The sequence below is a fragment of the Ammodytes marinus genome, assembly GCF_949987685.1.
Source record: "Ammodytes marinus genome assembly, chromosome: 14".
NCBI lineage: Eukaryota > Metazoa > Chordata > Actinopteri > Uranoscopiformes > Ammodytidae > Ammodytes > Ammodytes marinus.
In genome coordinates this window covers 20,254,861-20,267,908 of record NC_137218.1, presented here as the reverse complement: position 1 = coordinate 20,267,908, position 13,048 = coordinate 20,254,861, and the positions used below count along the sequence as shown (strand labels likewise).

Genomic DNA, 13,048 nt, shown 5'->3' with positions numbered 1-13,048 from the left:
CTGAAAATCCTGCCTCACCATCTCCTTCAATAACGCTGCTTGAAAACCTGTCAGTAAAATGGAAAACTCCTCCTCCAATCAGCCCTTTGTGGCAGTGGGAGAGATTGGGCCACACCAGGGGCTCCTAACCCCCTGAAATGTATCAACCACTCTTAGTCCTCAACCACACAATACACTCGTTTTTGTTCAGAGTGCAGAGATGTGGCCACCCCTGAACAGAGCATGGAAAACCAACCTGTGCAAAACCTCAGATACATGTAACTTCTTGAGACCAAGGCAGGTAAAGATGGAGAAAAAAAATCAGAGTGGGACCAGATGGCCTTGAAAGAACTGATAGCTATGTAGCGAACCTACTGGATTTATTTCATCAAATAAAAAAATGTTCCAAAAAAGATTTTTAAGCACTTTAATTCCACATCCCCACTTCTGGAAAACCTCCATCTGTCCTCTGTAATAAAACCGTATTGGCCAAAAGTTACTGTCAAGAAGAGGAGCAGGGCAGAAGTTATATCACATATCACCAATTCACTGGTTCAAAATAGATGAAAAATAATTTCCCCATGCGCATATATAAACAGGGGAGACAAGGGGCTGACTTGACAGAATCACATCCAAATCCCATCAATGCAAATTCCGAGGAAAGTATCTCTAGGATGATCCCAAACTGAGTGACACAGCTGTTTTGACAAGTTCATGAAAAAAAAAACCGATGTATAAAACTGAATAAGTCATTATTAATATTGATTCATCACACCCAGACCAACTGAAGTGGATGGAAAGATTGATTTCTTTATATTTTACATTCAAAACAGTACGTGTTCAAGGACAGGAAACGTGGCTTGACTTCAATAGAAACTTAGAAAAATAAACTCCAGCCATATCAAAGTAACATATTCTCGCTGTATTAATCCCTGCTTATATTAATATAAATGCAATATTCTAAAATATATATTTTAAGTCTTAACTTATCACTGATAGTATGCTTTCCAACTTACCTATACAAACAGCCTGAAGGTAATTTATATATGGAACTATAACATACTTTTTTGCAGCGTACACAAAAGTGCATCACCCTTTAAAAATGTACTTTCAGTCTTTATAACACTATTTTCTCACCATGCTGAAGGTTGGTGGTAAATCACCCTTCCAATATTTGTGCAATTATTCTACAAATAAATTGTAATGCGGCCAGAATCGCCAGAGAGGCCAGTGCATTATGTGCCGTTAGCTGTGGCAGAGGGCAATAAATTCTCCCGATACATATTTCATCCTCCTTCTGCAAGCTGCCAGACTAGCTGAAAGGACTATTGACTAAGCACAGAAAAAAAGGTCTGATCTGGCTTATTTATTCCCCACCCATCCCTGTGATACTTCTGAATGCTGGTGGAAAATCAGAGGTGTCTCAGAGTGCTGGGAAATGACACACACTCTGCCTACATTATATCACCGACCGAATCATAGGTATACGCTTACATTGACATACATATTTATTATACAGCTGCCACATCAGTCCATCAGAGTTTTTTCCCTGCCTTTGCCCTTGCAAACTGCTGCTCTGTCCGCCATATTTGATGACTCTCATAACGGAGGGACGGCTGCCAAAACAAGAACATGCACTTCAATCATAATGTCGCCCCACTATACGGCTCCCCTGCTCTGAAGTGTGGAGCGTAACCATTTTTCCCATGTTAATGTTTGGCACAGTACATGGTATCAAAAACACAGCTTGTCAAAGTGAATATTTATGTGTGTGTGTGTGTGTGTGTGTGTGTGTGTGTGTGTGTGTGTGTGTGTGTGTGTGTGTGTGTGTGTGTGTGTGTGTGTGTGTGCGCGTGTGTGCGCGTGTGTGCGCATGTGTGCGCATGCTTTTTTACACACAAATGCCAGGGAAAAAAATCCGAAGCCACAAATCAACATTATGGATTGTCCAAAACCCAAGCTGAGAAATGGCAGGGGAAAGGTCTGTGATCCATCCAGAGATCGATGTGTGAAGATGACAAATAAGCTCATCAGAAAAGCCCAACTAATCGATGAAGTCGCTCATTTGATCTATTTGCTTATTGGATACTATCATTTGAAGGGTTGAGTGTCATCAAAACTGCATACGTAAAATATAACACAACGTACAAATCTCTCAATGAAAGGATTAAGTAATGCAGTTGTTCAATTTAAGTATTTGGCATGCTACTCTGTAAAGCAATCTGTTGTTAGTCTATTCAGTTCATTACAAGCATTCTCAAGTAACATGTGAAGTCCCTGGAATGGAGTACTATACTGTTAGTGCAGACAATGACACATACGTACATATCAGCATTTTGATTTTAAATGTGTCTAAATCCTGCTTGGGACCTCCAGGGTTGCATTTCACTCTTATTCTCTGTCCATGTGCTCTGTTTTCTGTACTGTGAACTGAGGCAACAAGCCAAAAACAGATTATAGAAGTTGACTGACCAAAATACAACAGACTGGATGTGTGGATAGTAGACAAAATGCTCGGCGCAAAGGGACGTGCAGCAGCTCATTGGCCATTGTAACCTATAAATCTCATTAAGGTGGTATAAATGCAGCAAGTTTCAGACTTCACTTATTGGTGTTTTTGTGTATTTCTAAATATAAAACGTGTGTGTGTTTGTGTCTGTGGGCGCTATACTTAAGTACCTATCTAACAGTGGACTTTGATGTGTAACACATTCACCAACAGGGGACCACCAGGCCAAAAGTGGTTTTTCAGGTCCCCTGTTGGTCATTCTTTAAATCATGTTAGAAACATTCTGAAATTAAACTACAAAGGGATGGGGAGGTTTTTAATCGTTGAAAACTACAAAAAAAACATCCATGTGTAAAAACATTAATAGTGTGTTGTGAAAATAATTGATTGCATAACATTTTTCTGCACCCCCATTCCTTTCAAACCTGTGGACCTTGAGAGCCTACAGGCAGAGAGGCTGCATGCGAAGGTATGACACACACTTGAATTCAACGTCTATCTTTTCCTTCCTCAGTCAGTTTATGCCTTTGCCAAGAACAGAAAACACGGCTCTACATTCTCTTCATACATGTCAATGCAGCTTTCTGTACAGTTTACCATCAAATCACAATCAATTTAGCTGCATAAAGGAGGGAGACAATGGCCCCATCTATTCACATGATGGTGCTGAGACTCATGGCTTCCTTACTGTTTCTTTATCCAGACTGGTGGACAGGGGCGTTGCACCAAATTCTGGGCCCCTATACAGGAAGTCCTGATGGGCCCTCTGAGAGGCGGTCTCTATGTTTGTCTATAGTCCAAAACGTATGAGTGACTGGTCCCTCTCTGAGCCAGATAACAACACAATGTTTCTATTGATGAATGACCAAATCATTACGCGTACTTGAACACAACCCCTGGTCTAATGACTCTTAATAAACATGCACACACACAGTGTTTCTCACAGGAATTTGGGAGACTGTGTCGTGGACCCTGGACCTTCTAGGGGGGTCCGGGGGAATGCTCCCCCGGAAGATTTTTTTTTAAATGTTTAAGTAAAATTCATCAATCTGGTGCACTTTGAGAAGAAAACTAAGGCTAAATCAACTGTTCCTATGTAAGCTATTTAGTACTATTTTCTGGAATAATTTATAGACACAGAATGACCAAAAAGCAGAAAGAAGAAATGTACATGTTTAAAAAATCCAGTGAGCTTTGGGAATTTTCCCTTCGTTTGTATTTATTAATGGCCCAATATAGGCCCCTGATCTTCGTAGCCCCGAACAATGTTATTTAAAAAATAGCAAAAATGTACTGACGAATGAAAGGCCCCTGATATATATTTTTTTTTCCTAAATAAAATTTTTCGGGGCCTAAATTGAGCCAGTAAAAAAAATTAAATAAAAAAAATACGTTTTTATATTTTTTGGGTGCAGCCCCCCTCTGCCTTGGGCCCCCCAAGCCTGTTCGCAGTCCTACGGCCCTGAACGGAACTGACCATCGTCAGATGCTCATAATTACCGAGTAGAAGTTGAATGCGTCATAATACAATACAATGCAGCCTCTGAATGGGCGCATAGGCTACTGGAGCACTGTCAGACAGTAATATGTGTAAAACACATAGTCACTGTAGTAGTAACGTTCAGTTATTATAACTACAGTAGGAACCGTTGCTCTACAATGAACTGGCGACTTTTTTTATTTTTTTCTTAAATGAACTGGCGACTTGATCAGAGTGTAGCGCGGCCAGATGACAGCTAACGTAGGCTCCAGCCTGCGCCCCGTCAGAGGTAATGTTATGAATAAACAAGTAGTAGGGTAGGCCTAATTGTTTCAGCCTCCCTCTGTAGTTTTACTCTCACCATTCTTAGAAAAACTGTTTTTGATGTCCTGGGCCCCTGCTCTGCTGCTCATAGCCTACTCTGGTCTCCTTCTCATCTCTTTTCTGGTGTGCGAGCTTGTGCTTTTTTGGGGGCATCCTCGCCTGCTGGAGTTCACTTCGCTCGCGCTCACTTAATTCCAATGAGGAAGAACGAACCGCGGGGTGGACCAAACCATTTTTTAAGAAGGGGCCAAGGGGGTTATTGAAATGATTACAATTAGAATATTGTATGACTTGTGGCTTTGTTCTAATTCGGACTCATTCGTATGATTATATATTAGTTCACTGTATAGGCCTACACAATAATTTTGTCATAGATTCTACTGGGGGCTGTGTGGGCCCTAGCTGGCTGTGGGCCCTTATAATCGTCATAACCTTTACCCCCTTAACGACGGCGCTGCTGGTGGATGTGTGAGGATGAAATGTCCATGTTTTCCTTATATAGCCTTGCAGTTTTTTAGAGTCTCCAAAGAATGTTCTGCCACAAATGCACTAGGGATGCAGTGGAAGCTTAAAGCTTGTACATCCAGCGCCGTCGTTAAGGGGGTAAAGGTTATGACGATTATAAGGGCCCACAGCCAGCTAGGGCCCACACAGCCCCCAGTAGAATCTATGACAAAATTATTGTGTAGGCCTATACAGTGAACTAATATATAATCATACGAATGAGTCCGAATTAGAACAAAGCCACAAGTCATACAATATTCTAATTGTAATCATTTCAATAACCCCCTTGGCCCCTTCTTAAAAAATGGTTTGGTCCACCCCGCGGTTCGTTCTTCCTCATTGGAATTAAGTGAGCGCGAGCGAAGTGAACTCCAGCAGGCGAGGATGCCCCCAAAAAAGCACAAGCTCGCACACCAGAAAAGAGATGAGAAGGAGACCAGAGTAGGCTATGAGCAGCAGAGCAGGGGCCCAGGACATCAAAAACAGTTTTTCTAAGAATGGTGAGAGTAAAACTACAGAGGGAGGCTGAAACAATTAGGCCTACCCTACTACTTGTTTATTCATAACATTACCTCTGACGGGGCGCAGGCTGGAGCCTACGTTAGCTGTCATCTGGCCGCGCTACACTCTGATCAAGTCGCCAGTTCATTTAAGAAAAAAATAAAAAAAGTCGCCAGTTCATTGTAGAGCAACGGTTCCTACTGTAGTTATAATAACTGAACGTTACTACTACAGTGACTATGTGTTTTACACATATTACTGTCTGACAGTGCTCCAGTAGCCTATGCGCCCATTCAGAGGCTGCATTGTATTGTATTATGACGCATTCAACTTCTACTCGGTAATTATGAGCATCTGACGATGGTCAGTTCCGTTCAGGGCCGTAGGACTGCGAACAGGCTTGGGGGGCCCAAGGCAGAGGGGGGCTGCACCCAAAAAATATAAAAACGTATTTTTTTTATTTAATTTTTTTTACTGGCTCAATTTAGGCCCCGAAAAATTTTATTTAGGAAAAAAAAATATATATCAGGGGCCTTTCATTCGTCAGTACATTTTTGCTATTTTTTAAATAACATTGTTCGGGGCTACGAAGATCAGGGGCCTATATTGGGCCATTAATAAATACAAACGAAGGGAAAATTCCCAAAGCTCACTGGATTTTTTAAACATGTACATTTCTTCTTTCTGCTTTTTGGTCATTCTGTGTCTATAAATTATTCCAGAAAATAGTACTAAATAGCTTACATAGGAACAGTTGATTTAGCCTTAGTTTTCTTCTCAAAGTGCACCAGATTGATGAATTTTACTTAAACATTTAAAAAAAAATCTTCCGGGGGAGCATTCCCCCGGACCCCCCTAGAAGGTCCAGGGTCCACGACACAGTCTCCCAAATTCCTGTGAGAAACACTGTGTGTGTGCATGTTTATTAAGAGTCATTAGACCAGGGGTTGTGTTCAAGTACGCGTAATGATTTGGTCATTCATCAATAGAAACATTGTGTTGTTATCTGGCTCAGAGAGGGACCAGTCACTCATACGTTTTGGACTATAGACAAACATAGAGACCGCCTCTCAGAGGGCCCATCAGGACTTCCTGTATAGGGGCCCAGAATTTGGTGCAACGCCCCTGTGTACATCAAATGTGCTGAAACGTACAGTATGTGTGTATGTTAGTGCACGCACATGTGCAGGTGAGCGCGCAGGTGCTTAGAAGTGGCTCAAGATGTACCTTAGGTACCCAGAGAAAAAAACATTCTCTAACATATCATCTGTCAAGACTTATCTTAGCCCTCCAGAGGCAGCAAAACAAAGCTCAAACAATTTAAAGTCTCCAGTGGTAAATGAGGCATTTGAGGAATTGCAAATGCCAGGGATCTCACACACACACACACACACACACTCACTCATACATATATACACACAACACACACACACACACACACACACGCACACACACACACACACAGTATACAGTGTATATGCATTGACAGTTAATTTTTTGTAACCTTTTGTGAAAAGACATACCAAGCAAACATTCAACCTGAGACCGACCCTGTCACTCGTGCCCCCAACCACCCACTCACCCAGGTAATTTGCTGCCTGTCTGTCCCCATCTACCCACACAAGAGCAGCAAAGACTATAAAAGCAAAGGCTAAACGGAAATATGCCAGTGTTCTTTAGAAGTTGTTATGGTTTTTTTTTTACAACATTTTCCTTTTAGAGGTGTTTCATAACACGGCCAGGGTCAAGACTTTTAGATTAATGATGGATCCAATGACTATTTGCATGTGAATAGTGACAAACCTACAGATAATTGTCACTTGACTGTGTAGTTCCTGTCAGGTCTTCTGAGCTTTAAAGTGTCTTTCAGCTGATTTTAGTTTTACCCAATACAAATGTTATTGCAGACCACTTGACATTTGATCTGCCATACTAAGAAATACAAAGAGAGGTTTGTGCAGCTGATAGGCTTAATCAACTTCTTGTCAGCTCATTTGGCAATGGGTTGAGTGTAACCAACATTAATATATATATATATATATATATATATATATATATATATATATATATATATATATATATATGAAAAAGTTACGCACAGTAGCTTTCACTTTACCATTTTGTGCTTTGGAAGTTTGACAAAAGTTTCATCTTGTAGTTTTAAAGAAGTTGCTAATTGTATTTCAAACATTGGTATTATATTGGACGACATCAAAGTGAGTCTATAGCACTTACCTGAACCTCAATGCCATATCCCAGGTAGACAGTAACCAGGTAGTTACACTCCACTCCGGAGTCCGGTTGCTGCAGGATTTCAATGTTCCCCTCAGGGTCAGTGAAATTCAGACTGCATGGCTCTGTGGGAGACAGTAAAAAGACAAGTGATTCCCTTTTTTCCCGGCCCAGTGATCCCTCTGACAGCCCACCTGTGTCTCCGTGGCCCCGTAACCCCCCCTAACCATATCTGCAGATTTCCTCCCCGACACACACTGCTCATCTGGGCCCTTCAGCCCTCTCTGTGGCCGGTGGGAAGGACGGCCAGGACACATCAGGGGAAAATCTGATTGTTTTTGACACATGAGCAACTCTGTTATCCCTGGCCTGAGAGATGAACAGTGGTGGTGTGTGCAGCATGCAAAATGAACAGCAGTGATGTTGATAACCCGATGCTATACATTTTCTCTGTCCTTTGGGATGAATGTGCTAAATCCAAGGGGAAAGGTTCTCTCAATTTTAAACTTCCCAACAAGGTAAAAGTAATTTGGATGCCGCTGCTAATTATTTCACAAAGTTGTGTTGAAGTCGAATGTTCTGCTCATTTTAGTAGATGGTGGGGGTGTCCCTGAAGAATGATCAAAGTGGAATCTGATTGGTCATGTCTTGCCTATAGTCGACCTATAGTCAAATCATGTTTTTGTTTTTCTGGTTATTGATCCATGTTCTCATTTACAACATCGGCTTCCATTTTTCCACACCACATGAAGGGGCTGAAACACCCATTTACAGTATGCCTTCTTAAATTGGAATAAGAACACATTTAATTGGGACTTACTATGATGATTTCTTCACTCACACTAACAAGATTGATTAAAAGCTCATGAGTTATTTTCACATTTGTAATAACAGTGGGCTAACATACGCTGATATTTATACCACAATAGGCGATGTAAAATCAGACATTCAGCACACCCCCATAAAGCCAGAATGGAATGACCTTTGTTTCATAACCACATTGTGTGACTATTCATCTGCGAGATTGGCAGTCAAATCGCGCTTCTTCGACTGAATTGACGAATAGTCGACTATTCCGTGTTACCTCTAGCAGAAAGTTGAGAATGCATGAACAACCGCCTACCTGATGGCTGCATGGTGGTGATGGTTGTAATAACTGTGGACGTCGTGGTGGCGCCTTCTTCTCGAGAACGTAGGCCGGGCACAGGACGATCGGGGCTGGGTTTGTTTTTCAGTGCCGTTTCCCTTGCTTCCCCTTTGTCCATTCTCACTGAGGAGGCTACAGGGGTGGCCTCCGCAGGCAAGGGGCTCCAACTTTGAGGCCGACTTCTTAACAAGGTCAAGTTTTCACTGACCGGACCTCTATTGTTCAGTGTCACCTGCGTGGTGAGGGAGCCTGTGGTTGGCTCTACCTTGTCTGCGTCCTTGCTATTCTCCCTGGAGGTCTTCATCTGAGGGAGAGACATGGGCGGCCTGGGGGTTGTGGGAGTGAATGTAGTCAGTGGGGAGGTAGCCGCCACAGTGGAGGCAGTAGAGGCAATGTCTGAGAAAGCGGGGGCATCCTCATGGGGGACCAGTTGAGTGACAGGGTCCCCAGCATCATCAAAGCCTGGCAAGGTTGAATATCCAGCCACAGAGCCATCCCTGCTGTTAAAAAAGTGCTGGTCCCCCTGGAAGTCCCTTGTGAGCAGGTGCTCGTGAAGCAGCAAGCCCTTGAGGACAGGCCTGTGGTTGGGGATGTTCACCGGTGAGACAGTGGTGTAGACGTGGACCTCACTCTCTGTCTCCAGCGTTGGTGAGTCCCTGCTGTCTCGGTCCAGTGTCCTCTTACTGATGCCATTGCTTTCCTTTGGACCTTAGAGAAGAAAAAAAACATGAGGACAATGTTATGGTATAGTAAGAATGAAAAAGAAAAAAAACTCATCAGTTCATGAATGTGTGTGAATGGGTAAATGCAACAGCAGTGTAAAGCGAATTGAGTGGTCAAGGTACGACTAGAAAAGCGCTATATAAGTACAGTCTGTCTACATGCAGTACAGAAGAGCAGTATGTCTTTTTGACAGTTTCATGATAGAATCGTCAAGTCTGCCAGCCAATTATCTACTAAAATGATGCCTAATGAGCTGACAGGCTTTCCTTGTGTATACTAGTTATTTTTGTTGCTATTTAAATCAGTTCATTATGCATGTGTGCATGCATGTGAATGTACATGGCATTGGGGGAAGGGGCCGATAATATAGTTAAAGCCACTACGAGTAAGTCGGCACGTTGGCGACACCTTTGAACAAAAGCGGTAGTATTATTACGACGCCAGCTGTCGTGAAGCTGTTTTCTAGCTCGTGCAGGGCGTTCAGATTCAAATAATCAGGAAGCAATATGGTGCGTGTCCGTGTGTTGAAAGCAAAGTGTGAGGGCACCGGACTCTTTTCGGCTCCGTGAGTCTATGGGTGACACAGCATCAACTAATGCCAGTAAGTGCTAAACACACCTGATTGCAATGAGTTGATGCATTGTCACCTCTCACGGAGCTGAACGAGTCCGTGTCCCCACACAAAGCGAATGAACGAGAGATGGCAGTTAGTTAGAATGGATCACGATGAGGTAATGTGTTTATGTTGTAAATAATGACTATTTCAGATGAATAATGGTCATCTGATGATGCTGGTGAGGCAAAGTAAACTTTGTTTTAGTAGGCTACCGCTCATTCATTTAGGAGTAAACACTGCAGTCTACGTTCGCTGCGTGAAATTGTGTATACGTTGCTTGGCAACGCCCTCCCGCCCGACTATCACTCTCCCTTTTCGCTTTTCTTCATTGCATTTTCTTTTTTTTCTTTTATGGTTCAGCCCCGTTATCAGTCATTATGACGACAAACAACTGTCTCAAACAAGGCTCCCGCTCCCCTTCCCTCACCTGGAGGGATAGGCTTCTCAAATCGCGTAACTGCGCCACACTGAAATCTGTGACCAATACGGATATGTGACCATAGAGCATGCACGCGTGAACCGAAAATCGGACTGGGTGTACGACCAGATCAAATGCAGTAATAAAAACTATATAAAAACGTCTTTCTTTGCACTGATGGTCTCGTTTGCTGTTAAAGGTAATTTATGATTATGAGAGGAAACATGAGGCTGTTTAAAAGATATTTAAAAGTTACTCGTTGCCTCTTTAAGTATAATCCTGTTTACCATCCATCATAAAATTATGAATAGCAAAACCATCTAATGGCTTGACATATGTTGGTCAATTCAAGTAATGTACAGTATGTCTGATTTAGTATAGCCTATGTAATGTAAGAACACGTTTTTTTTGTGCATGGTAACATCAGTTATTTTCTTTCAACACTTGACAAAAAGGACACTCTTTTAAGGTTGCTGTGGGCGATTAATACAGGCAGTGTTGAGTAGCAGCTTGCAGAAAGCCAATTTATTATCAAAAGACTAATTCCACCATCACAGCCCGCAGGCCTTGACAACTTAAGAGTGGAGGAACGCTGAGAGGGTATAGTCTAGTTATCTGTGGTATAACAGGGTTTAAAAAACACATATTTTTCTAATGCATTCTCCTGTAGTCTAGGATTCGTATTCAATTCCATTTTCTCCATTTCTATAAAACTTGCGCACACACACACACACCTAGACACACACACACACGCACACGCACACACACACTCAGTGCAGGCATTTTTTAACTTTAAAGTTTCAAGGCAAAAGCACTTAACCAGTGAATAGTCAGTAAACCACAAAAGTGAAATTAAAATGAATAGATGAACCTGTGGGCGTAAACTGCAAAACACTTGTGACATTCAGGTTGAAAAGATTAAAAGGCACTGATATAATAACTCAACACAACATAACCATATAAAAACAAGAAGAATAGTGTCCCTAACATAATAAAAACAGTTAGACAAGAAATTCCCATGCAAGGCATACGTAAGGACCTGCAATCACAAGTTTAAGCTTGGAGCTTTTGACTGGAATTTTACAGCGTGCACGCCAAAAGAATAGATGTATTCTGCAGCGACTATGACACACACAGCTAATCCATTTAAAAGACTGACTGAGCTCCAACAGACAGGAAAGTGACAAACCAAATTTACAGTAACAGAAGCCCCCCCCCCCCCCCCACCCCCCCGCCTGCACACACACACACACACAAATAAAGAAGAAAAAAAAACATATCTATGCTAATCTAATCGCTAAAGCTGGACTGACTAGCCAATCAGTTCATGCAGCGTAATTGTTTTCTGCAGGCAAATGATTGCACTGTGGATCCAAAAGTGCCATTTCTACCCCATTATCTGCTACATTTTCCTCACAATCTGTTGTTTTGGGAAATGTGATGAATGGATGGTTGGTTCCCACCACTGTGAAATCCTCCAGACCATGTAAACATTAGCAAAAATGGACCTATCTTACTCCCATGATAACAAAGCGTTTTGCCTCCTTCATGAACCTTTCTAAGAGTTCTTAGGTATTGAAATTCTAGTGTTGACTTGCTGGTTGCTGTAGAGTTTGTGTGTGTGTGTGTGTGTGTGTGTGTGTGTGTGTGTGTGTGTGTGTGTGTGTGTGTGTGTGTGTGTGTGTGTGTGTGTGTGTGTGTTGTCTGGATTTATATCCACGTTGGTAAGATAGCGGTAGAAATACCGTGTATTTATTATAGGTACTGCTGGACATAAAAATAAAACATCTTTGGCATTCACCGTCGTAGAGAGAGGTGAGCTGAATGAAAACAACACAGCCGACTGTGAATTGTCGCTTTCATTTTGGCATCAATGCAGCCTCAATCTCTCTCCCTCATTTTATGTACTATACCGTTTTACCTCCTTCCAACATTTCTCAACAGCCCTATATAGCCAATTTGCAAATGCAAAAAAAACCCACTGAAAAACAACAATAAAACACAGAAGCTAAGATAAATACCAAAAACACTGTAAAGGAAGCGCATATAATCCTCTTAAGTGTCTACGTGCGAGCATCTACATGAAACAATGCCGTCTGCCTTGACATCTTAATTAGCTTGAATTTTAGAAGAGAGAAGCTGCCGGCACACTTTTCATACTTATACAGTATATGAAATAATGTTATTGACACAGGCAGAGAACGAGTGGGAGATCCTTGTGGCAAGTGTTTCTATTAGCTACAGTGTTTGAAGAGTATGAATGGAGCCTCAGCTGGAAATCAAAAGGGATGTATTTGAAAACGGTCTGTATGAAGGCCATCTTTAATGGCAATGTTTTGTGTCCATTCAGAATGTCTAACGCAAAGGAATTTGCACCTTGAAATCTTATTTCAGATTCCCAGAAAAACACTCGCTGTGAAACTCCTCATGAACTGCGATCACTGTGTTTTATACATCCGTTTAATCCCCATGTGATCAGTTCTCACAGTCTGATTTAAAGGTGCTACGAGGAACTTTTAAATAGTTCTGAAACAGTCAAACCTTTCCTCTGATGATCATGAATGACATGTAACAGCAAAAAAGACCATCAGTGCAAATAATGCTCACCCGGGAAC

General features: G+C 41.9%; 1 protein-coding gene across 1 annotated transcript in view; it reads right to left on the bottom strand.

The window, feature by feature from the left end:
• LOC307261036 (seizure protein 6 homolog) overlaps positions 1-13,048 on the bottom strand; it is a gene marked incomplete at both ends in the record, with an annotated part of 99,332 nt that overhangs the window by 40,279 nt on the left and 46,005 nt on the right. Inside the window, 2 exons of the mRNA XM_080041473.1 lie at positions 7,533-7,654; positions 8,653-9,384. Of these exons, the coding sequence (XP_079897599.1) occupies positions 7,533-7,654; positions 8,653-9,384 (854 nt within the window). The remainder of the gene's footprint in view (positions 1-7,532; positions 7,655-8,652; positions 9,385-13,048) is intronic.